This window comes from Mustela nigripes, chromosome 8 (genome assembly GCF_022355385.1).
Source record: "Mustela nigripes isolate SB6536 chromosome 8, MUSNIG.SB6536, whole genome shotgun sequence".
NCBI lineage: Eukaryota > Metazoa > Chordata > Mammalia > Carnivora > Mustelidae > Mustela > Mustela nigripes.
Window position 1 is genome coordinate 64,608,235 of NC_081564.1, and position 23,932 is coordinate 64,632,166.

Sequence of the window (23,932 nt, forward strand, 5' to 3'; positions counted from 1 at the left end):
GCCGCGCTGCGCTCCGCTCCCATTGGCTGCGCGCGCCTTTGTGTGGCGGCAGCTGCGGCCCCAGCGCCTTTGAATGTCGAGAGGGGCCGGGAAGGGAGCCTTTCCATGGGCCATCTGTCTCCCCGCCAGCCGCCGCCCCACCGCCGCCCGCGCCCCGCGCTCCGCCTCCCGCCCCGGCGGCTCCCGCAGCCCCGCCGCCGCCCGCGCCCGCGCCCCGGAGCCGCGCCACAAAGGGCCCGCGCGCAGCCGCCGCCGCCGCCGCCGCCGCCGCCGCCGCGCGAGGAGCCAGGATGGTCCTGGTCCACGTCGGCTATCTCGTGCTTCCAGTGTTTGGCTCTGTGCGAAACAGAGGTATCGCTTTTTCCTTTCGGGGTCCGCTTCGGAGCGTGGATCGGCGCAGGCACCGGGGCGGGGGCGGGCGCCGCGGGCGGCGGGGGGCTTAGGGCACACCCGCGGGGACGCGGGGCGAGCGGTGGCTTCTCCCCTCTCCCTTTTGGGGGACCCCCAGTGTGGGGGTGGCCGCCCTCGTGGGAGCTTTTGTAGTGAAGTTAGGGTTTGGCGAATTTGGGTCCCTCCCAACCCCAGCCCCATTTTTTCTTCTTTGCGGTGGACGCGGTTCTCCCAGATCACAGCCCCTTCCCCTAATACCTAGCCCTGTATGATCGAAAGGAGGAGAGAGATACATGACTGTATGCGTGCGCGCGCGCGTGTGTATGTGTGTGCAAGCGTACTTGGCTTTCTGTTACTTGGTTTTTTTGAGGCATATGTATGTTTTTGTGTTTTTTTGTGTTTGTATGCCTTCATCTTTTGGTTATTGCTACCGCTGGCTGGTTAGCTGGGATCTGGTTATCTGCCCTATCCCGTGCCCCAGCCCCCACCCTCCGGTGGGCACTTGCACGATTTCCCGTCCCGTTCCATTCTTTTCTCCCCTTTAACCCTTTTTTTTTTTTTTTTATGTCGCCCTTTTTCTACACCCCCCCGTTGTCTTTGTATGACAGTTGCATTTATGGATTCAAAATGCTTGGGTGTGTGTGTATGTGAGAACGTGTGTAAGTGTGTGTGCGCCTTGGAGTCAGACGTGCACTGCTGTGCACCCCTGGTCCCGGCCGGAGCGGGGTGCCCGGCCCTCGGGTGTTCCGCTGTGTGCGGATGAAGTGGGAAGCCGCCCCCCACGCCAGGCCTTTGCCCTGGGCAGGCGTTGACAAAGCAGCAGGCCGGCGCCGGCTTTGTTTTTAACTGTGATATATGGGGTGTGTTTGCACGGTCCCCTTCCCCACATCCCCTTTCCCTTACATTCTGCTCCAACAATAGCTTGGTTTCCCCCTCTTCTCCCCACCCCCCCTCCACATTTCTTCCATTTTCTTTTAATCAAAAATTCCCACCTCCCAAAGCGAATTCGAGATGCATTTAGATTCATTTTTTTTTTTTTTTTTCCTTTTTGTATTCTGCCTCTGGACTCACATTTCTCTTCTTGGAAATGTTTCTGCTACCCTCTCCCACTCCAAGTCTGCTTAAATCCCTGCTGGCTAAGGCCCTCCCCCACTCCCCCCTCCCTCCCGCCCAGAATGATGTCTTCCCTTTGCGACCAGGGCTGCTCCACCGAGTCAGAGCAGGGGGTGGGGTCGCGGGGCCAGCGCTGTAGTGCGCCCCAGGGGCCCGATTGGGCAAGCAAATGAAAGCCCAGCCCTCTTTCTTCCAGCCCAGCTGTCCCCAGCCCCACGCCTCTCCCCAGAACCTAAAAGGCAAGGTTGGCCCCCTTAGGCCTGTTTGAACCGCAGTTTTTTTTGTGTTGATGATAGAATGATGACATTCTGCATTTATCAAATCTTTTTTTTTCTTCATTGTGTAGCTCAGTGAATGGTCAACTCGCTGCTGTGTGCGCTGTGACCCTTCTGCCTCCGCATTTAGCTGTATTGTGACACCCCTCTTAACCATCTCCTGTCTCCATCTGAGGAAAGCATTGCTATTTAAGCGGCAGTATCCCTATCTCAGGCCGGCCTAGCGGTGGAGGGGGTGTGGAGGGGGTGTGTGAGGAGTAGGACGGGGGCGGGGGCCGGGTGAGCGCTCCCTGGAAATGCCAGCCCCCTCCCCCAACACACAATTATTATGTCTTCTTACTTGGCATTTCCTCTCAAAACGGGTGTGGAACATTACACTAGGCAGAAATTCAAAAATGATTAAGAAGGATGTTGAGCCTGAAAGTATAATTATCCTGATTAAATCATTATCATCCTCATTAATACCGCGGATCTCTAAATACCATTGCAGGATGCCGATTTTACGGTTTGAAATTCAAATTGCTCCGCTGCCTTTAAATTTTATTTTTGATATGTTCTCCTCCCCCCAAACCCCCCTCTCTCGCCACCCCCCAATAAATTCTGCCCCAGTCAGTCAAAGTTTACTTTCATGGCAAACACGCCCACAGGAAATTCGAGGGTGGAGGGTGAGTTGGGCTGTGGGTAAAATTTAGCACAATGAGATAAGAATTCATGACCTTTCGATAGAGGATACTAATGCTTAACCCAACAAGGTCCTACACCACAATCTTCTTGTAAAACTGTTAGATAGCTTGCCAGCTTAAGTCTGTTCTTTTTAGTTTCCATTGTAGTAGTATAGGATGTAGGCCATTTCAGAATAGATGTAGAGAAATAACCATTTTTGTATCTTCATCTTGTTTAGCTGAGTACATTGCACTGTAAATCCCTGTTAAGTGGATTCCTTTTGCCTTGGCTTGGAGGCTCCGGCACCCCATTTCCCACTTACCTGGGTGACCATCAGCTGGTTTCTTGGCAAGCACCCAGGCATAAGTGAAGAGAGTACATTTAGTCGGAGGCAAAAAATACTAAGTATATACATATATATATATGAAAATCTCTGATGAAATGACAGTTGCCGCTACTCCGTAGCCTCTGAAAATTTGGTGCAGCAAGGTCCCTGGCTGAAGGGGGAGCCACGGCCATGGCATCTTAATTATTTAAGGGTACGATGTCAAGAGCATCTCTGGACATCCGCCCCGGCCCTCAGAACTGCCCCTTTAACAGCTGGCTCCCTTCTGCTGCCTCACCGGCCCGGACCTGCTTGAAAACTGAAACAAAACGACGGCAGTGATGTAAGAATAAGGTCCCTACTTCAAGGGCCCTTCCGAAATAAAGTCCCAAGTGGCTGCCCCAGATTGCCACTTGGCAATCTGAAAAGGAAGAGCCAAAAAAAAAAAAAAAAAAAAAAAAAAAAAAAGAAGAAGAAAGAAAAACGAATCCCCAGCAAAATGGTTTTCCATTAAACAGGGATAGCGTGTTCTGCTGTGCTGAATTACTTCCTGTTCTTATTTTGTGGGTAATTTTTTCTGTATCAAATATCCTTTTGGTTGTGTATCTTTTTCACCTTTTCTTGTACTAAAACTAAAGCATGATCTGTATTTTTTGACATCCCCCAGTTGACAATGTACAGCGCTCGGTTAGAGGTGTCACCCTGCTGAAACGTACTGTGGTCGTGTAGCCCGGGCCATCTGCTCATTGTACGCTGCTTTTGTTCTGTTGCTCCCTCCGAAGCATGGTGGGCCCAGCCTTTTTTTTTTTTTGTATCGTGTGCATGATGACATTGTTACACACAGAATCCACTAATACTAATATACAATCTCTCAATAAAGAACTAGTTTTCCTATATTAACCTAGTGTGCTTTTTCTCTTGCTGTTTTCCCATTTATTGTCGTATCCTGCTGTTTAGATTTCCTCCCCTTGCTTTTCTATCCCCACCTGCCCACCACTCCCACCTCCCATTGTAAGATTCGAGTGAATGCCTTTTTTTTATCACTTTCTTTTATTTTTTTTCCTTTTCCTTTCTTTCCTTTTTCTTGTCTTCTTTTCTTTTCTTTTTTTTCTTCCTTTCCTTTTTTTTTTCTTTCTTTCTTTCTTTCTTTCTTTTTTTTTTTTTTGGTGGTACAGATATGGTGACTTTAATACCAACTAGTCCATATCTTTTTACAGTAGACATCTGGGGCCCTGGGGAAGGTCAGTTGCCCTGCCACACCGAAACAGCTCAGCTGTGTAGAGACAACCGCTATCTTTGGTCACCTGTGCAGCCTGCGCATTTCACCATAGTTTCAAAGTTACAGGGCTCTCAGCTTGTGATGCTGGGGAAGAGGTGGGGATGTGACACTTAGGTTGAGAAAAGGGATACTGTTCTTAACTAGCAATCTGTAGCATTTCAGACTCGCCTGCAAAACCCATTTTTAGTTGTGTTTTAACTTTTCCTTTTACTGTCTCATTGATTTACTGTCCTTACAAATCATGCCAGGGGTAACATGTTACATGTAGTTGAAGCCATGGTCTAGAATTTTAAAGCATCTTCTTCTATGTGCCTCTTTAAGTTCTTGGGACCTGCAGTGTAAGTTTTGCATTGAGATCCTGCATAAGGAAGATGTTGGGAACAACCAACTCAGACCACCCCCACATTTATCCCAGGGTCAGCAGCCTGACCTGTTACCGTAGAAATAAGAGGGTCTGTGTCCTCTGTAGGCTGTAAGCCAGTCAAAGCTGATTATAGCCTAGTTCCCGGACAGCTGCCTCATCTGTGGTCCTAGTGCCTCACTTGAGAAAGAAAGCCAGATCTCTGCCATTGTCTGTGTGTGTGTGCGTGTGTGCGTGTGTGTGTGTGTGTGTGTGTGTGTGTGTGTGTAGGAGGTGGGGTGGGGATCAGGAGGGAAGTCGGGACCTACCCCCAAATTAAATTGGAAGAAGAGCCCTTAACGTGTATCTGTTTTCCATAATTACATTTGAAAAGTCAGTGGAGAGGTATTTTTTCCCCCAGAGTGGAACCCAAATTCAAGCATTTGTCAATTACACCTATTCAGTTTCAGCCCAGAACAAGTCTTGCTAAATGAGGCATTTTAGACACGGGGGAGCGGGTTGATTAAAGAAATTCATGATTCCCCCAAAGGGTCATCATTTTGGAGCTGCTCTTCCTTGGGCCCTACCTCCTCCTCCCTCCCTGGGGCTGTGTCCCAGGGTCCCTCTGCCCCTCTTCTGGCATTGCTTCTCCACATAGGTGCACCCTGCCTGGCCAGTGCTGCCTTGCCTTCTTTGTGGCTTGGTAGGACTCTCCTCTCCTCCCATTACTGCCCTTTCTGCTCTGGCCCTTTGTTCTGGTGCTCTCCCCAGCCTGGGTGGGAGAGCTGAGCTGATTTACTGTGACACATGGACACACATGGACGTTCCCAGAGGAGGCTCCTGCTGTCGTTGGTGCGAGAAGAGCTCTGCAGGCCTTCAAGGATTTTTTGTTTTTGTTGTTTGCTTCTCCTCCTCCTCCTCCTTCTTCTTTTATTTCGATTGACATGAAACTTTTAATTTGGTTCCTATTTGTGAAAGCAAAAGCAACCATTCTCCCTCTCATCCTCAGCAGTGGTAAAACTACCCTCCAAATCAGGTGATGACCCTCGTTTTTGTCCTAGAGAGCAGTGGCTTTTATTACATTGATGTTAACCGGCTCTAAGATTCTCTTTTTCTCGATTAGTGTGATGTATGTCAGAATTGCAAGGATGGGCTCGTAACCTAGTAATAATATAGAAAGCTAGTGGGGTTAATGGGAAGTCCTGTTTCAGCAATTTATCAAATCATGCTCTATTTTCACCCCGATTGTCAGAAGAAACACATTCAGATGAAGAAGCCCTTTCCCCCTTGACTGGATGATACAATCGTTACAAAGCCATTGTACTTTGTGTCTACTCTCTCAACCATCTGACACATATCCGTTTTAATAACTTTTGACTCCAGGATTTTGGAAAAGCCATCTGTTACTTAGATCCTACACCACAGACCTTGTAGCGAGATGAAGCACAGCTCTCGTTTGCCAGTCATCTTTTCAAACAAAAGGACTCTTGAAACTAGCAGCAGATAAGGGCCACTTAAATGATGAGTTTTCTGAAATAATAGTTATCAGTTATCCAGAAACCAGCCAAGATTAGGGGGAAAGACCATCAAAGGCCTCAGTGCTCTAAGAGGCAGGTGACACAGAGTGGGTCACCTCTCTTTGTCTTACAGTTTGCTCACCTCCTGCCCCAGCCTTGCCCCCCCACCATCCTTCCCATCTTTAAATAAACAGCCCCAAGGCATCCCCCTGAACAGCGTACTGGTTTCCTTCCCTAGGAAAGCAACAAGTCCCTGTGGATCCAGGTGCATTGTGAGGTCCCTTCCCTGGCCAGGAGTCTCAGGCCCCTGGACTCCCTGTCAGGGTGTGACTCTGGACCTCAGTCCTACTTGACTACTGTTTGCATAAATGTGCAAGACATTTGTGCCTTAGTTTTTCTGTGGGTCTAAATAGCTCTTTAAAAATTCCTGGCTAAATGTAGTATGTATGGGAATCAGTATTTATTAGCTTCCATTATGGCTTAGCCACAGAGGAGCTGATCTATTTCCAGGAGAGTTGGGGGAGAAGGGTGGGGAGGGCTTGCCTTGCAGAGGCACTGAGGATTTTCTGGATGACTTAAGAACTAAAGGCAGACCTCTGTAACCCTGTAGTGGAACCCACTCGCAATGCCTGGGACTTCGTGTGCTCAGTCATTTGTCCATTCGCTCACTCACTTGTTTGTTCGTGTGGTTAATGGGTGTTTAACTGAGTACCTCCTTGGGGATCAGTTAGGGGGGATACAAAAGGATCGGGGTGCCTGCCCTCCCAAGGGCGGCTTATGCTGAGGCTGGGAGATAAATGCTTCGGAAACTGGATGCTAAGATGTTTTATGCCAAAGCACTGAAACAGACAGCAGAACATCCGCACCAGGTGAGGGGGAGAGAGCCTAGGGCCATCCAGGGGTTAAGTCCCAGCCCCATCTTGGCCTTGAAGGGTGAACTTAGACCACTGTCTGAGCATCACCTGAATAGTGACCATCCTGATACCTGATAGGGTGTGTCTAGACTATTCAAAGGCACTTGGTGGATAGCAGGTGCCTAGGGCCTGCGAGGGGGCTGGCCTGTGAAGTGGCTGCCCTCCGTCCCCCATAACTGTAGGAATTGAATCGTGAGGGATCAGATAAAGTCTCAGAGATGACCTTGCTGAGGAGGTGGGGTTAAGATGAGCCACAAAGGGTAGTGTGCTTCAGCAGGGAGGAGGAGGGAGAAGGGCTCTAGGTGGGGGTGGGGAAGGAGTGAGACTTTGGCTAAGGCCAAGGGGCTCCGCTGATGTGGTGAGGGTAGGAAGTGCCTACAGGGGGGGCTGTGTATGTGCGGGGTGTGTGTGTGTGTGTGTGTGTGTGTGTGTTCGTAGGGGTATGTGTGCCTTGTGTGGCCTCAGGAGGCACCGGGACCAAAGTCTGTCTTTGAATGGTTCTCTCCAAAGCATAGCTCTAGGAGTTAAGCAGCACGAGGTCTGGAGAATGTGAGAGAAAGGGCCGGAAGATACTTGGAAGCCAGTTTTGGAAGGCCTTGAGAAGCTCTGGGAGAGTTTGAACTTGTCCCTTTAGCCATCGGGAGCTCTCTGGGGAGAGTGGGATTTCAACAGCTCATAGTAGCGCTGATGACAGAGTGGGGAGCTTAGGGGCTCAGGCTAGGGAGGAGGCCACGACATGCTTCCAGAGGTGATGGAAGCCTACATCAGAGATCTGGGTGATGGCAAGGGCCATTCTCATAAGGGGCCTTACCATAAGAAGTGAGCAGAACCAAGTCTGGCGGAGAGGCTGAAGGGCAGGGAGGTCTCAGGGTGTGGGGGAGTGTGTAAGACCATGGAAACAAGCCGGGAAGATGGGAGCACCAGTCAGTCTCAGGGAGAGATGAGCTCAGTGAGTTTGAGACGCCAAGAGTGACAGAAGGAAGGGGACCATGGCCCTGTCTTGGGATTAAAGACTTCTAGTAAGTACCTGGTGGGGTTAGGAAATTCACTCCAGGAAAAATTCTTCATGTTTCCATGACAACTCCTCAAAAACCTCTCTCTCCAGTCTTGGAAACCCCTTATCCGGTTGTACACACGCCGTCTTTAGTCAGGAGGCTGTTCTCTCCGTAGCCTCTCTTGTGATGTGGACATCCTGGGTTCTTTGCCCCGCTGTGCCCCGATATCTCAGTCTGAATGGTTTTCACCCAGTCTCACCCTTCTAGAGAAGACAGACTCCAAGGCAGGCAAGTGTTAGGTTCACGGCCTCATGGGTTTGCAGAAAAGGTTGGCCCTGCGCATGTGAGGGAGAGGAGCTTGGGCACTCAACAACTTCCATCTAGGTTCCATCATGGAAGGACTAGAATGACTTTTGGAAGATTTAGAAAATAGACCAAAGGGGGAGAAAATAAATCTCTGAGGTGTCCCCCTGTCTGAGATCATGCCAGTGAAGTTCCTCCCACATTTCTGCGCATACATGTGTATATTTTTCATCAAGCTGCAAACACAGTAATGTCCAACCCTATAGTCTCCTTTTTTTTTTTTTTTAAATGTAACGTGTCACAGCCTTTCAATGCCTCCCTGTGTTGTTTTGACAAGCATCCCTGTTACTGGCTGCACTGTATTCCCCGTGAGCCGTGGCTAGGCGCCAGGGCTCAGTGGCATGGAAGGCATTCCCGTAGCCCTGGGTTACAGGGGTGCTGGGGGCCACCAGAGAGGAGAGGTCTGGGGCTGGAGCTGACAGCTCTGAAGTCTTTTTGCCCCCCTCAGCCCCTCCCATCAATAGGTCCGAACAGCTGGAGGGGAGGGGAGGGCAGGTCAGAAGGGCCTTGGGGAAGGAAGAAGGTTTGCAGAAACTATTGAGAGCTGGGTGCTGGTCTTTGTTCTGCCATAGACTTCTGTGATCTTGGGCAGGTCAATGTCCTCCCCTGGGTCTCAGTTGGCCCACCAGTCAAGTGGGGAGGTTAGACCCATGGTGTCTGTCTTACAGGACTTGTCCCATGAAGTGATGGGTAGGAAACAGAGCGAGAAGCCTGCTTAAGGCAACGGTAGCAATAGTGAGTGGCATTTCTCAGAAAGGCCATGTGGCGGGCATGCTGGGTGGGGTGGGAACAGCTGGGGCTCACAGTCCTGCCCTGCCCCGGTGACTGGCCACCAGCTCTGCGCACTCACTTGCTATCTGCCAAGGGAGCTGACGGCCTCATGGCCCCTTCCTGCTTGAAAACACTGGGTTTTCCCCTAGATGAGAGGCACCTTCCATTGCCTCTTTGACTTTCCACAGGGGCAGCAGCCGTGCGCTCTTTAACGCCCAGGAGCAACTCTGGGCAGCAGGTCGTACTGTGGGAGGGCAGGGAGTCTGGCCTGGCCCAGGGCCTGAGCTCAGGGGGCGCCTGCTCTGCTGCCTGGGTTTGCCCTCCAAGTGAGAAGTTCCCCTTGTTCCCTACTGCATCCTTTCCCTGGAACATCCCCCGGGGTGTGCCAGCCCGGACAGGGGGACTGGTGCTCTGGGAAGCCACCCATCAATTGGCCTGTCCCATCAGGGCTCAGCCACTGCGCCAGGTAGCGGGGTGCAGCTAGGAGAGGAAGCCTGACTGCTGACTCAGCACCGGCCTGCCACGTGGAGAGGGGGTGGAGGAGCCCTCCGCTGGGAGGAAGTGAGAATTCGGCCAACACCTGTCTCAAGGAAGGGCAGGAAGCTTTGCAACAGCTGCTGCTCCCAGTCTGGGGCTGGGAGTGGGAGGGAAGCATGTGCGGGTGGGGTGGAGGCAGGGGAGGCGCTCTCCAGTGTCCTCCTCCCCCCCACAGCCAGCTTTGCTGGCGCTCTGCTCCCCCAGAAGCCAAGTCCTCCATGCTTCCTCTCCTGTCTCCTGGGACCACCTCTCCTACAGCAATTCTCCTGCTCCTGAACTCTGTGATGGTAATGAATTCATGCCCTCTCCCCCGCCGACCCCCTGCCCTCAGGGTTGGAGATACCAGGAGTCTTCCTTAAGCCAAAGGATGGTCCTCCCCATAAGGCCCTCAGCCTCCAGGATATTCCCTGGAGGTGGAGAGGGAACCGACTGGCCAGGAAAGGGCCCTGCTGAGCAGAGTTGAGAAATCTGGCTCTAGGGAAGGTGAGACATGACAGGGAGAACATCGGGGTGCACAGACCTTTCTTCAAGGCTTCCCGCACTGCCAGTCACCCTTGGCTCAGCAGCCTGTGTGTCCAACTTGGTGCTGAGGTAGCCGGACAGAACCTTGGCCTCAATTTAGTCAGAGCTCACCAGAGCTCCTCCTGAGCCCCGGGTTAGGTGGCCTGTGGCCCTGGCCTCCCCTTTGGCAGGCCCATGTCTCTCCAGACGTAGGTAGAAGTCAGACCTAAAGAGGGAGCTCGGTCCGCTGCTCTGGAGGGAAGCTGGGCCTGGGAGGCGGCACCTGCTGGACTTTCTTCAGCTGAAGGGATGGATGCTGAGGCTGCCCCCCTCCGCCTGGGAGGCCAGGCTGGAGCCAGGCCAAGAGGGGAGGGCAGCAAGAGGCTGTGGGAGGGAGCTTGGGCCCTGCCAGAGCCAGAGGAGCCGAGAGCCTTCTCCCTGCCAGGAGGAGTGGGCTTGCGAGAAGGGGGAGGGGGAGAGAGGTCACAGGTGGTGAAGGGAAAAACAGCCAGGCGGCCCTCCCTGGCCAGGTGAGCTGGGAGTGTGATGGAGAAGGTGGGGGAGGAGCCCAGACAGGAACCTGGGGGGCATTTTCCCATTCTGTCCTCACCACATCCTGAAGGGTCCAAGCTTCCCCCGGGAGACAGGCGGAGGAGAGGAGCGTGGAGGGTGGGAAGACGGAGGAAGACGTTAGAGACATGCCCTGTTGTCACTGTCCCCACTCCTCAGCAGGGGCTGCGCATCCTGAGTACACACCAAGCCTGTGTCCGTACCTGCACAGTCCTTCCTTGGGCTCACCATGACGGGGTGGGCCTGGCCTGCCCTCTGGGAGTATCCCTGACTCCTGGCAAAAAGGGCCTTGCCTTGCCCCAGCGTAAACATAGCGTGATTTCCAGCTTTACTGCTAGATCTGGGGGAAAAGGGGGTTTTATATTAGACTAGACAAAGAACTCTTAAGTCACCAGTTACAAACGTTAAATGAACTTTTGAGTGAAAATGTAGGACTCTGATGACGTGTTTCATGCGAGCAGGCCATATTGTACCCCCGTGCTTGGGGGCGGGTTGTTTCATACTCCTCTGTCATTCGGGTGCTGCCCTGGAAGATAGGAAGCATGCCTGGTGAGGCAAGATCTCTTCACAGAGCTGGAAACCCAAGCCAGTCCAGTGGCTAGAGTTGCAAAGCCAGCTCCCGAGCACCGCAGTCAGGATTGGGACCTGGGTCTCTTGACTCTGAGGGGCCAGTGGTCTCTTCTTGGGTCTTAACTCAAGTCTAGTGGGAAGTGGCCCGAGCTCTAGCAGCTCCAACAGGGGTGGTTGAGGAATGCTTTGTGCTTCAACTGGACCCAGTTGAAGGCACAACTGGGTGAGGCTGAAGACCGTGTGGAGTTTGACTGGGTGGAGAAAAGCATGGTATTTCAATATGGCTGCCAATCTGCCATATTGTTTCCCTTGCCTGGAGAGCCAGGACTGGGAGCAAGGGTCCAAGTGGGGAGGTGGACATGAATCCCATGAGGAAGCATGTGAGGGAGGCTTTACTGTGGCGGATACCCAGCCGGGCTCCCCTCAGGACTCTAAAAGACTCTCACTGTTCCTGTAGTAAATTGTACACAGCGGCTCACCCTTCTCTCAGGTTTTCAGTTCAGGGTTTCAGTTACCCACTGTCAACTAGAGTCCAGAAACAGATGATCCTCCCTCTGGCGTACGGTCAGAAGGTCAGTGACAGCCTAACCCTACATCTTAGGGCCCTGTGTCCTTCACCTCACTTCCTGTCCTCACGCAGGCCTGGTACCACCTCACATCATCACAGGAAGAAGGGTGAGTACAGCACAGTGAGATATTTTGAGAAATAGACCACATTCGCGTAACTTTTATTAGAGTGCATTAGTACCAGTGTTGTAATTTATTATTAGCTATTGTTAATGTCTTACTCTGCTTTATTTATAAATTCAGTTTATTCCAGGTATGTGTGTGTCGGAAAAAAACACAGTTATATATAGGGCTTGGTGCTATCTGTGGTTTCAGACATCGACTGGGGGTCTTGGAACATATTTCCTGCAGATAAGGGGGAGTTAGAGTAGAGCATGAAATTTGCTGTTTGAACCATTGTAAACCAAACAATTCATGGACGCTGAGTATATTCACAACACTGTGTCACTATCACCACTTTTTCCTTTGAAAACTTTTTCATCGCCCCAAACAGAGGTCTGCCTTGACTTTGAGACCTGCTCCTGAGCAGGACAAGCCTCTGCTGGCTGGTCCTTGAGGACAACCGGGGACAGTAAGTGGTAGCAAGAAGTGCACAGATGTCGACATCCAGAAATCCCGGGTTCAGTTCTGGCTTAGCCAGGTGACTCTGGGCCTTCCCGAGCCTCATCCCTTCATCATGACAACTGGAGATGATGGTGGTGGGTGTCGGCACAGCGGGGAGGTGAGGGGAGACGTACAGATGAAGTACAAGGCACCTGGAACCCGGTGCTTAGTCGGCAGTGGTGGTTCCCAGCTCCCCCGGTTCCCTCTGAACACACACTCTGTTTGTTCGGGCCTGGAACCCTGGAACAGTCTAGGGGGTCCTAAGGGCCAGGCAAGAGAGGGCCAGGCATGTTTCAGCATCACTATGGAAGCAGTTAATGAGAACTGAGATGGGCACTCAAAGCACCCAAAGCCAGAGAGCTTTGGCTCCTGGCCTCGCTGGGGAGACCCCCGAGCACACCTGAAGTGGGTGGAGAAGGCAGACTGGGCTCCACGGAGGGCCAAGCTGATGGTCATGCTGGCTAGAGAGCATGGCCCAGCCTGGAGGCAACTGGTCAGGGCTGGCACACAGGATGGGGAGAGGTCACGGAGGCCTGAAAAAACCAGGAGTGTCTCCCGGAAGAGGCAGACCTGGAGCTTCTCCCCAGGAGGGAGATGGGAACTCTGCGGCCTGGGGGAGCCATCAGGTCGGCCTGCCTTCCCTCCCCCACGTGCCCCCCAACACAAACCCCGATCTGATCCAAGAGGTGAAGGTTCAGACCCCTGTGCCTGCCACCCCCGTCTGTTTTTTTTTTTTTTTTTCTTTTCTGGACCACTGGGTTCTCTCATTTCACTGTCATGCCACCCATTCCGGTCCCTTCCTCCCTGCCATCTCCCCTGGCCCTGGCCATTTCCCTGGCAATTCTCTGCCTCCTCTCCCACCCCCGTCTGGCTGGGCTGCCCGAGGGCCTCAGTGGGTGCACATGCCATCCCTTGGATGCACCTGCAGAGGGTGAGGCCACCTGAGCAGAGCTGGGGGCTTTGTGGCCCCTTCTGAAGTGGGCAGCCCATTCAGGGCACTCGTTCTGTTCTCTGCAGAATGGCGTGCTCGTCCGACCCGCTGGGCTGAGTGAGAATGGAATGAGGGGGATGGATGGTGTCCACCCTGACGCCCGGCGCGGAGCATGGGGCTACTCTTGTCATATGTGGCTGTCTCCTAGGAAGTTGTCACATGCAGAACCCTCTGCCTGCTTTTAGAAGGCACTTTGAATTTGGTAAGGGGAACAAAGGGGAGGAGGAAAAACTTCTTTGAGCCAAAGTGTTCTCATCTGTAAAATGGGGACAGTTCTGATCACCCTCCCTGCCCCTGCAGTGGCCCCCAACAGGGTTACAATGATGGTGGGTTTGTTCAGCTCCTCTGACAGCTGTGCATGGAGCATGTGCCCTGGGCACTGGAGACACACACAAGAGCAGAGACAACAAAAGCACCAGCAAATGCTCCCATAGCACTTACCTGTGCCAGCCACTTTCCTGAGCTCCTTTCCTACCCGAAACAGACCCAGTATGCAGGAAGGTCCCAGGGGGTACTGGGCGCTCTCTCTGCCTGGGGGAGGTGACCCCGAGCTGAGTCTTAAGGGGTGCCTACAGTCGCCCAGGAGAAGGGGTGGGGGCAGCAGGGTGGGCTGAGGAGCAGAGAGCCACCCGCCCCACAGGTCTGGGAATGAGGACCACGTCCTGTGGGGGGGAGCTGGGCTTTGTCACTCCTGGGTGTTAGCATAGCAGTGTTGCCCGTGAATCAGCATGGAGGCTGTCTGGCTGGATTTCATTGGGAAGGAGGGGTACCCACTCTCCGCAGAGGAGTATGTCCTGAGCTTAGGGCTGAGGGCGAGCCCAGGGCTCTGCCCTTGAAGGCCTAGGAAACATGGTTGACAGCCCTCTCCCCGGGAAACCATGAGGGGGCAGAATAGCTCCCCCACCTTCTGGCCTGCTGGGAGGGCAGGAGGGGTTCAGAGGAGGGCAAGGTGAGGGGGATGTGGTGAGTGTGGCGGGGGGCTGGAGCCCACCTTTGCAGTAGGGCCTGGGCTCGTGGTTGCCACACTATCCACCCAGACCCTGGAACCCCCTGAGCTGTTCAGAAGAGTCCATGTTCCACCAATGAGCAAACTACTCAGCGTGTCACCCCTGTGGTGGGGAGCACCAGTGCATGTGAGCCTGCTGAAGGCATTGTTCAGGAGCCCTTTGGTTCTGCCTCCGGAGGATGTCCCCACGCTCCGTGACCGCGGACCTCTGTGTGTATGCACGTGCGAGTCCTAAAACGGCCCTTGAACTTGGTGCATGGAGACTGTTTGGGAGATGCCGGCCCGGGCATTGAGGTCATGGAGCTCAAGGCTGGCCCCCAGCAACTCCTTATACAGAAGGGAAATGGCGGCTAAGAAAGGTCGTGGAAGGTGGCCCATCGCCGGTGACTGCCCATCTCGAAGTCCTTCCCCGGCCCCGAGGCTTCCTCATAGGAGGGCTGTCTTTATCTGCCGAAGAGATCTCTGAGACTCTGAGATCAGGAGGTCAGGGGTGAGCTGGTTACTCCCTCCAGTGACACCCTTGCAGGCCAGCCCTGGGGTCAGCTCTGCCAGTGGCCAGGGAGTGGAGGGGACCCTGGAGGGACTGGCCTTTCACCAAAGCCTTACTCTCCCTAAGACTTCCCTCCTAACTTTTTGTATTTATGACCTTGTGCCAATGCCGCAGGGTGGGCTTTCTCCCTGCCCGGCTGTGAGCCCCCTTGCCCCTTGGCCGTCAGCTGCGTTTGACACACGATCCACATCACACTTGCTGTTCACATAATAGTGCCTCCAGATGCTCAAACCCAGCACACTCGGCCCCCGCACGGTCCCCGCGTAATGCACAATCCCTACACCCTTAGGACACAGCAGACACACTCAGTCACACTCACTAACGTCCGTACTGGATCAGAACGTATAGTACCCCCACCCCCATAGATGTAAATAAATGCACACATAACCACGAGCGCACCCCCCCCGCATAGGTATACCCGTGACACCTGCTCGCATTCTCTGACAAAAGGCAAACTTGAATGTCTCCAGATGGGACCTCTTCTCCTTCCTGTTCCTGACACGCCACCTGGGCCCGAGAAGGCCCTCATCCCACTGTCACTGAGTTCGCACAGTTAATAGTCCAAAAAAGGAGGTGGAGACCTTCAGTCGGGATAAAGCCACAAGTCCTGGGTGTCTCCATATGCCCTGGTCAGTCTGGCCAAGTTAAGGGACCCAGACCTGCCTCAGAGCTGGGCCTTGCGACACCTAGTTGTCCCCATCCTCGGGGCTCTGCTTTCTCCACGGGGCATTGCTGAGGCCCAGGAGGGGCTGTGTCTGTGTGGGCTAATGCGGGAGGCACAGCTGAATTGATGCGTTGTCCACTATAGCCACCTGGTGATGGATAAAGCAAACCTCAAGAGCCCCTTTTGGATGTCAAGTGGCCTGGAGGGCTTCCTGGAGGAGGCGGGGCTCGAGCTGGGATGAAGGCTGAGGACCATGCCATCAGGAAGCAAGGGGTGGGGGACAGGGAGGTGGGAAGGCCACGTGAAGAGCATGGAGAAGAGTGAGCTTGGCTGGCAGAGAACCCAGAGAACCCCAGGGGCGATTATGGGAACAGTTTGAGCAGAGTTGGGAGAAGAAGCAATGAGGCCAGGAAGTGGCCAGTAGCCCTACTCTGCTGAGGTTACCTCCTGCCGCTCCGGGAAGACCCTTCATTTAGTGCTCAGTTTCCGCATCCCAGTGGCTGGGGGAATTAAAGAGACCATGCAGTATTAATGTTACTGCCTTGTTTTATGAAGTGTCCTAACAAGCCGGGAAGCCAGGCATACTCAGCCTTATTTACAACTGCTATTATTTCTCTGACATGGAGATTAATTTGATGATAGCTGTTTATAAGCTCTTCTATCATCAGATGGGCCCGTTACCTGGGAGGAGAGGAAGGCTGGATTTAATTTGTGAACAGTGCGCTGGGTTTTCCTGCTCCGAAGTGTGTGTGGGAGTCACAGTCATAAATCATGGAAGGCAACAGCAGCGCTGAGACCGGAGGCCCGGGAGCTCCCCGAGCTGGCGCTGTGTGGGTGAGGGATGTCCCGGGAGGGCCCGTCTGCAGGCCCAGGGAGCAAGGTGGGGAAGCACGACCACTTGTGTAGGGAGAGAGACACTGGAGAGGAGGGCCGGGGGTTCACCCAGCCAAGGAGCTTCAAACTCATCTATGCCAAGTAAGAATCACCTCGGAGCTTATAAAAATGCAGATTCCCCCAGCCAGGGGGTAGGGCTTGGGAATGCCAGAGTCTGGAATGTACACTCTTGCCTAGATGAGTATTGGTCTGTGGGTCAGCCAAGGTGGTTCCCTCCAGGTTCCCCCTGCTCCAAGCAAAGGCTTTCCTTCCCTGGCTTTCTGGAGAGAAAAGGACAGGAGAAAGTCTGGCAAAGAACGAGGTTGGGTCTTGAGCAAAATGGAAAAGTTTGCAAAGGCTGTCTCTCTGCACCTCTGGGACCCGCCAGCATTGTGAGACCCTCCTGCCGAGTAGGAGAGAGGCATTAGTTCGCGAATGCTGTCCCTCGGAGGGCTGCATGGGCTTTACCTCTCAGGCATCTTACGTGGATCTGTGGGTTATCTTTTATTAAAGCCAAGTGAAAGATAAGAAAACCGAGGTGTTGCAAGAAGTGGTTTTAGATTTCATGGCCTAGAAACAGAGGCCTGGGTTTAAATGCGGCTTGGATATGGCTGTCCTTTCTATGACCTGGGGCAGTATTCCCAACCTGGAGGCAGGCTGGAGGCACACGGACACCGCAGAGAGTAAGGCTACTGCGTATGTTGGGAGGGATCTGTAAGAACTCGAGGTGCTCAAGGAGCCCTCATGCTCCATGGACCTAAGCAGCATTCCTCCAAGGGCTGGCTCTAATTTTGTGGGGCGGCGGGGGTGGGTGTGGAGCGGGTACTCTGGAACAGAATACAATATAGATCTTTCTCCACTGGTAGCCTGGGAGACCCTGTCACTGCAGGTCAGTGGGGGAGCTGTGTTGTGGAGGACGAGAGCCTATCTGACTCACACAAGGAACCCTCATCTTGCTCTGATGGGTGGCAGGGGCCCATGGGCGGTGACCTTGCCCCTTGCCTTTCCCCTTGCATTTCGTGGGCCTGTCCCAGGATGGTTGCTTTATGGCCTCTGCCTCCCAGGCCTGGGCCTTCCCTTCTCCACCATCGGCTCTTGGCAGCTTTTGCAGGGTTCTGCTGGGGAGACTTCTGAGCCAAACACCCTCATTTCTTTGGGCCAAACTCCCTCATTTCCTTCTCCTCGGGGGCTGTAGGCCCCATCCAGGACACTTGCTTTGATGAACTCATAAAAGCTCACAAAATGGGAAGGAAACCAGCATGGACTCCATCGGAAGCCCTCCCCTAGTCGAGAATCCACACTTGTGTTAATGCAGTCTACATTTGTATTAGCTGTTCTGAGCACACAACTCCCTTTTATGGAGCTTAGTTCAGGTGGACCAGAACTCTCAAATCTGCCAGCACCTGCTATGGAGACATTTCTGTCTTAGCCGAGTGGAGCTGGTTTATTCGCTAGGGTGTAAGTTTGGCTCTGGAGGCAGCGATGCAAAATAAAGGGGGTTTAAAGGAGGTAGCAACTCTCTAGAACAGCCTGGAGTTAGTGGTCCTGGGCAGGCATGGTCTGTGGGTACTCTATGTCAAGCATCAGTTACCTTCTCTCTTGTTGCTCCACCCCTCCCTAGGGTGTGGCCCTTTTCTGCATGGTCCAGGATGGTTCACCCCCACGGCCACTTTCCAAGCAGTGGGATGGAGGAAAAAAGGGGACACATTAGGCCAGGCTGCCCAGCACCCACTCTCATCCCATTGGCCAGAACAGACCCACATGACCATGTGTGGCTGCAAAGGAGGCTGGGAAATGTAGTCTTCATTCTGGAAGGCCATGTGCCAGCAAATTTGGGGCATTCTGTTACCAAAGAAGGAGAGAATAGATGTTGGGAGATAAGTTGCCTTTGCCTCAGTTGGTTCTTAGACCCGTACATTAGGCCTTGCTGTGATCCTCATTAAAGATTGTCCTGTGTGTGCACTTCTCTACTGAGTGTGGTGGGTGAGCTAGCACGCCCCCCACCTTGGCTTCATAGAGCCTCAAGGTGGGAAGGGAGAAGACACCCTCCACGCTGGCATCAAACCCCTGTGCCATATTGATGGGATGTATTCATTCATTTAATGACAGATTCTTGTGGTCCTGGTGACTAGCTCTCATTTTGTCTCTTGTCCACAAGAATGTAGTGAGGTGTTAGAGCAGAGGCTGAGATAGTGACTGGAAGTGCCCAGCCCAGGGGGTGGTGTATAGTAGACCCTCAGCAAGCGCTGTGCATCCTTGGGCAAGGTACTTAACCTCTCTGTGCTTCAATTTTCTCATCTGAGAAATGGCAGTGTAATCATGGCCGGCCCCTGGGGTTGTTGGGAGATTCAGTGAGAGCCCGCAGGCAGCACTGAGCTGTGGCAGGGGCAAGGCATGGTGACTGCCCCAGAGGCAGGCTGGCCTGGGGGTCAAGAGCACCGCCTCCACATCAGGCTGCTGGAGAAACTCAGTGAGAGACAGGAGATCCCTAGAGCTTTCTGCACAGGTGCCTGGTAAATAGTAGGTACTTGGTGCATGCCAGCTTGCTCCCTAGGCCTCAGCCCACTGTCCCTGGTAGGGGCTGTCACATACCCATCCCTAAATCCCTCCCCATCCCTAGGCAGGTGGTTGGGGGGGGGGGACATGGGGAAGGACTCTGAGAATCAGAGTGGAGGTGATGGGGCCTAGGAGCTGCTTGGGGGTGTGCATAGAGGACAGGTCCCCCTTCCTGCCTCAGACTCTCTGCTGGGGGAAGTGGGTGTGCCTCAGAAGCAGTAACTAGACACAGACTTCCCACGTTGAGGGCTGGGAACATGGTTCCTGGGGCTCCTGGTGGGTGGCCTATCTGTACCCCAGGTGATTCTGTCTTCCTGTCCGTCAAGACTTAGCTTCCTGGTTTTCACTGGAAACCTGGAATGGCAGGGCTGGAAGGGACCCAGAGATACCTGGGTCATCACCTCACCCCCCCCCCCATCTTATAGGAAACAGAGCCCAGGGAGAGGCAGGTGCTTGGCCAAGGGCCCTCAGCCAGGGTGAACACCCGGACCCACCTCTTGGTCTCTGTTTTTGCTCCTGAATCAGGAGGGCAGGAGCCACAAGCCTCTGGGTTCCCCAATTCTCTTTCCTCTCCTCTGCTTTCTGTTCCTGATGATGAACTATTCTGTCTTTTTCCATGCTGCGGTCACCTATCTGGGGAAAACCCAGGGAGAGGCACACCCATTAACAGAGACCCCTGTGGAGTGGGGTTTGGGGGACAATCTCTTGCGGGAGCAGTCACGATGGGGAAGGGGCATTGCAGGATCAGGGATTGGGGGTTTGGGCTCGGTACTAGCTCTGAGGCTCACGGTTGTGTGCCGAAGGACGCAAGAGGGGGCACCATGGGACCTGCCTCCGAGGTCCCAACACAGTTTGTGACCAGTGAGGGGCTATTCAGGTTCGAGGGCTTCTGACCGTAGAGACAGTAAAGATGAGGTTTCTTGGGGGCACAAGGCACATGATGGGAAGAGGAAGAAGCGTGGTCAGAATGCGTTGGCACCAAGATCTAACCATGCTATTCACAAACAGGAGAAACAGGAGAAATCTTGACAAGAGTGTCCGGCATTGGTTAGACTCTTCCTGGGGTCTCTGCCCCACACTTTAGGCTGTTCACACAACATACTGCCTTTATCAGTGTCAGTAGGCTCCTGAGCGGCACGCACACTTGTGCATTTCACATCTCTGACACTGGAGTGCAGCTGATCAATGCCCACATGTGCTAGTTTAATTGCCTTTTAAAAATCTTTTCGTGCTTGATAAAGGGATGGTTCACCATGCAGTTGGTGGCCTCCTAGAACTGATGAAATTTGGCAGCTTTTTTCACACAGCTTTGGGGGCCACAGATCAGTCTGTAGAACCCTCAGGGGCAGACGTCAGTGTCCAGTTTGTGATTAATAACATCTATGTTCCTTTCTCAATATAGACATCCCCCTTCATTTTGTTTTTAACATTTCATGTTCCCTCTCACCCCAGGACCGAGAGGGATGAGCACATTGGGGAGGGCTGAAAGTCAGCAAGTTGGGAGACAAAATTCCTGGGACCCCTTGGATGTGGACCAGCCTTGTTAACAATTCTGGGGCCTTGGGTTCTTTGCTGGTCTGATGGGAGGTGCATTATCTTCTGCTTTACTCTTCAGGGGCTAGTGAGGACCACGGGGCATACTTGTTGTCTAAAAGGCCCTGGAAAGGACAGACATGCCCAGAGCTAATATTCTAGGAAAAATGTGAACTTCCTTGACATTCCCTCTCTTTAAAACAGCTATCCAAGCCCCCTTCCTGTGCCTATCAGAGGACTGCCAATCTTCTGGATAGTAAGACGAGCCTTCAAGGATGCTGACGCCTCCCATTCCTCCCCCAGCCACTGTCTCCCAGTGCCTGGGAGGTCCCTTGCCTGTCCTCTGCTGGGCTCCTGGCAGCTCCCCTCCTTGTCTCTACCCCTTGTGAACTCACCTGTCCCCTCAAGACCTTCCCTAATCCCAGCTGCACGCACGTGAGCCAAAGCCTTGCATGGCCCCATGATGCTTTTGGGACCCCAGCACCAAAGTACCCAGGATGGCCCCGCCACATGAGGGATCTGATTGGCTGTTGATGATGGTGATGATGATGGTGACGATGATGATGATAAAGATGATGGTGAAGGGCCTCTGTGGTGGGCAGCACCGTGGAGGTATGGCCATGTGATGGGGCTGTCGGGCCAAAGCCATGGGCCATTCCTTGGCAGGGTTCCCATGGCGCTTGGCCCTAGACCAGGATGAGTTTGGCTCAGGGAAGGTCCAAGCTTCTGCCATTCCGCCCTTGTTGCCCCCTTGATTTATTACTGAAATATTTATTAAGCCCCTACTGTGTGCCAGGAACTTGTAGAGGCTTGGTCTATCAGAGACCAAAGAGATGGCCTTATCTCTGTTCCTTTCATTCATTCACTCACTCACTCATTCCCACATGTTGACTGAGCGGCTGACCCCATCGCAGGCGTGTTCTAGGCACTGAGGTTGCAGCAGTGAGCCAGAACCCTCCAGCCCGGCTTCCCTGAGCTGACGCTCTAGTGGGGGCTGCCCCACGGTGAATAAGTAAGCAGGTCAGCAGCGTGCGAAGGTGACATGGGCTAGGGGGCAGAATAGCTCACGACATAGGGGTTGGGGGGTGTTCAGGGGTGCTGTGGCAGCGGTGCCGGGAGAGGCAGGGGTGCTTACTTTAGGTCCACACCGGGGAAAAGCTCTGTGGTCAGTGGGATGTTACCAAGCCCAGCATGGAGGGCAGCGAGAGAGCTCTGGAGGCTGTTAGAGGCTGAATCTTGTCTCCCTTGTGAGCACAGCTGAGCCTGGCTGCTTCCCCTTTACTGGGCACTCTGAGCACGGCCTCACTCCGTCCTCTTACCATCCCTGGGAGGTAGATCCCGTCATTATCCCTGGTTTGCGGATGGGGAAGCTGAGGCACAGAGAGGTCGCCAAAGCCCACACAGCTTGTAGCGACCGAGCTGGACTCAGACGCAGGCAGGGAACCCCAGAGTCTGAGTTGTCACCCCTCTGCTATGCTGCCCTCTATGTCTCGGTCACATCCCTGAGTCCAGGGGGTTCTCGAACCCTGAGCCAGACGGCTGCCTTTCCTGCCCTCACCCCTCAGGGCAGGGGTGCTGACTGGCCAGGGTGGCACCCAGCATGGCATTCAGGGTCTTTCTTGGTGCTGGGCTCACTGTCCCCTTCTACCTGTGAGGAAATTGAGGCCCAGAGAGGCAAACAGACTTGCTCAGAGCCACATACTGATTAATGACCAGATAGGTTCAGGGAGTCTTCTCTCCCTCCTCCTCTGCCTTCTGTCTGGTATTTTTTTTGCCTGAGAGCTTCAGGGCTGGTGGCAAGGCTGCGGGAGGGGGAGGCAGGGAGGAGGTGGGGGCACCGTGGGTCTGTCCATCTGCTCACAACAGGCCAGGTGTGTGCCTGCACACGTGTGCACATAGGGGAGGACTCACATGCCTCCAAGGACGCCCATGAATCAAGCCCAAGACAAAGGCGGTTGAGAGAAGAGTGGGTGCCCAAAGTCTTGGTGCCCCTTCCTGAACCCTGTGTCCCCAGGCCACTCCCCGTGGCACTACTGCTCCTCTCATGGTACCACCTCTTGTCCCCGTAACTCCCAGCCTCCCTTCGAGACCTTGGTCAAATCTGCTTGTGGTGTGGTGACTTAGGCTTTACACTAGGGGAGCCTGAGACCCGGAAGACTGGGGAGGCTTCCTCCAGAGCCCGGTGGAGCCCTGGCGGGGGCGGAGGGCAATGTTCTGAGCTGCAATTGTGGCCTTGGGTAGGGACAACGGGCTCTGTCACTATGGTTACCTGGGGAGCTGGCCCAAATCCATATTCCCAGGCCCAACCGCACAGATACCTTTCTGAGGTAGGAATCTGTATTTTTACGGATCTGTGACTTTTACAAGCAAATGAGTTGTTTTGTCATTAAAGAAGAGCCCTAACCCTAACCCTAACCCTAACCCTAACCCTAACCCACACACTTGCCCCTGGGAAAATGAGAGAGGTAGGGAAGACTCGTTGCTGAGAGCAGGCTCCTTTCCTGCCCCGCAGCCCTCTCCCCAGGGCTGACGGTTGTTAATTCTCCTTCTGGGTTAGGCAGCAAGGGTGACCCTTGACAGAGCATACTGTGTTGAACAGAACCCTCTGTCGGACCTTCCGGGAGCACAGGGTCTAGTTGAGTGACAGGGAGAAACAGATGACCCACAAATATACACATCCTCGTGAGAAGGGACAAGGGCCAGGATGACCCGACGGGGTGTTGGGAGGGAGCACGGCAGGGATGACCTCATTTGGCGGGGCTGTGCTGGAGGACATGGTGACTGATGAGCGAGGATTTCCTGGTGTCCCGTCCAGGGTGCCAGGGGGTTTTCCTGCAACCCTCAGGCTCCACTCACCTCTTTCCCTACGTCTGGGTATAGATGGGAACAAGACTCCTCCTGATGTTTCAGAGTCACCTTCTGCTTAGGGACACAGGGCATCAGTCTTGATAAGGAATGTACTGGCTGCCTTAGGCTTGTCCTAAGGCTAAATGAGTGGCTTAAAACTACAGAGATCTCTTTTGTCACAGTTCTGGAAGCTAAGAGTCTGGAATGAAGTTGTTGACAGGCTGTGCTCCCTCTGAAGGCTCTGAAAATGACCCTTCTGTGCTGTTTCTCTCTTCTGCTGGTGGCTGGCTGTCCTTGGCTTGTAGGCACCTCCCTCTAATCTCTGCCTCTGTCATCACGTGGCCTTCTTCCGGTGTGTCTCTATGGCTACACATGGCCTTCTTATATGGACACCAGTCTCTGGGCGAGGGCTGGCTCTCTATCAGTGTGACTGCAGTTGAGCTTGGTCACATCAGAGAAGACCCTATATCCGAATAAGGCATAGGCATGGGGGTGGGGGGGGGCTTCCACATCAATATATCTTTTTGGCAGGACACAACTCAACCCACAACAAGGATAAAACATGCAGGCCCCGGAGTGACCCAGCCCAAGAGGGCGGTGAGGATTACAGGAAGGGGGC

At 53.6% G+C, this 23,932-nt stretch overlaps 1 protein-coding gene across 1 annotated transcript in view; it reads left to right on the forward strand.

Moving 5' to 3' along the window:
* The first annotated feature begins 242 nt into the window (after positions 1–242).
* The window catches only part of ARK2C (arkadia (RNF111) C-terminal like ring finger ubiquitin ligase 2C), a 97,889-nt gene continuing 74,199 nt past the window's right edge, over positions 243–23,932 (forward strand). Inside the window, exon 1 of the mRNA XM_059410055.1 lies at positions 243–351. Within this exon, the coding sequence (XP_059266038.1) occupies positions 291–351 (61 nt within the window). The 5' untranslated portion in view covers positions 243–290. The remainder of the gene's footprint in view (positions 352–23,932) is intronic.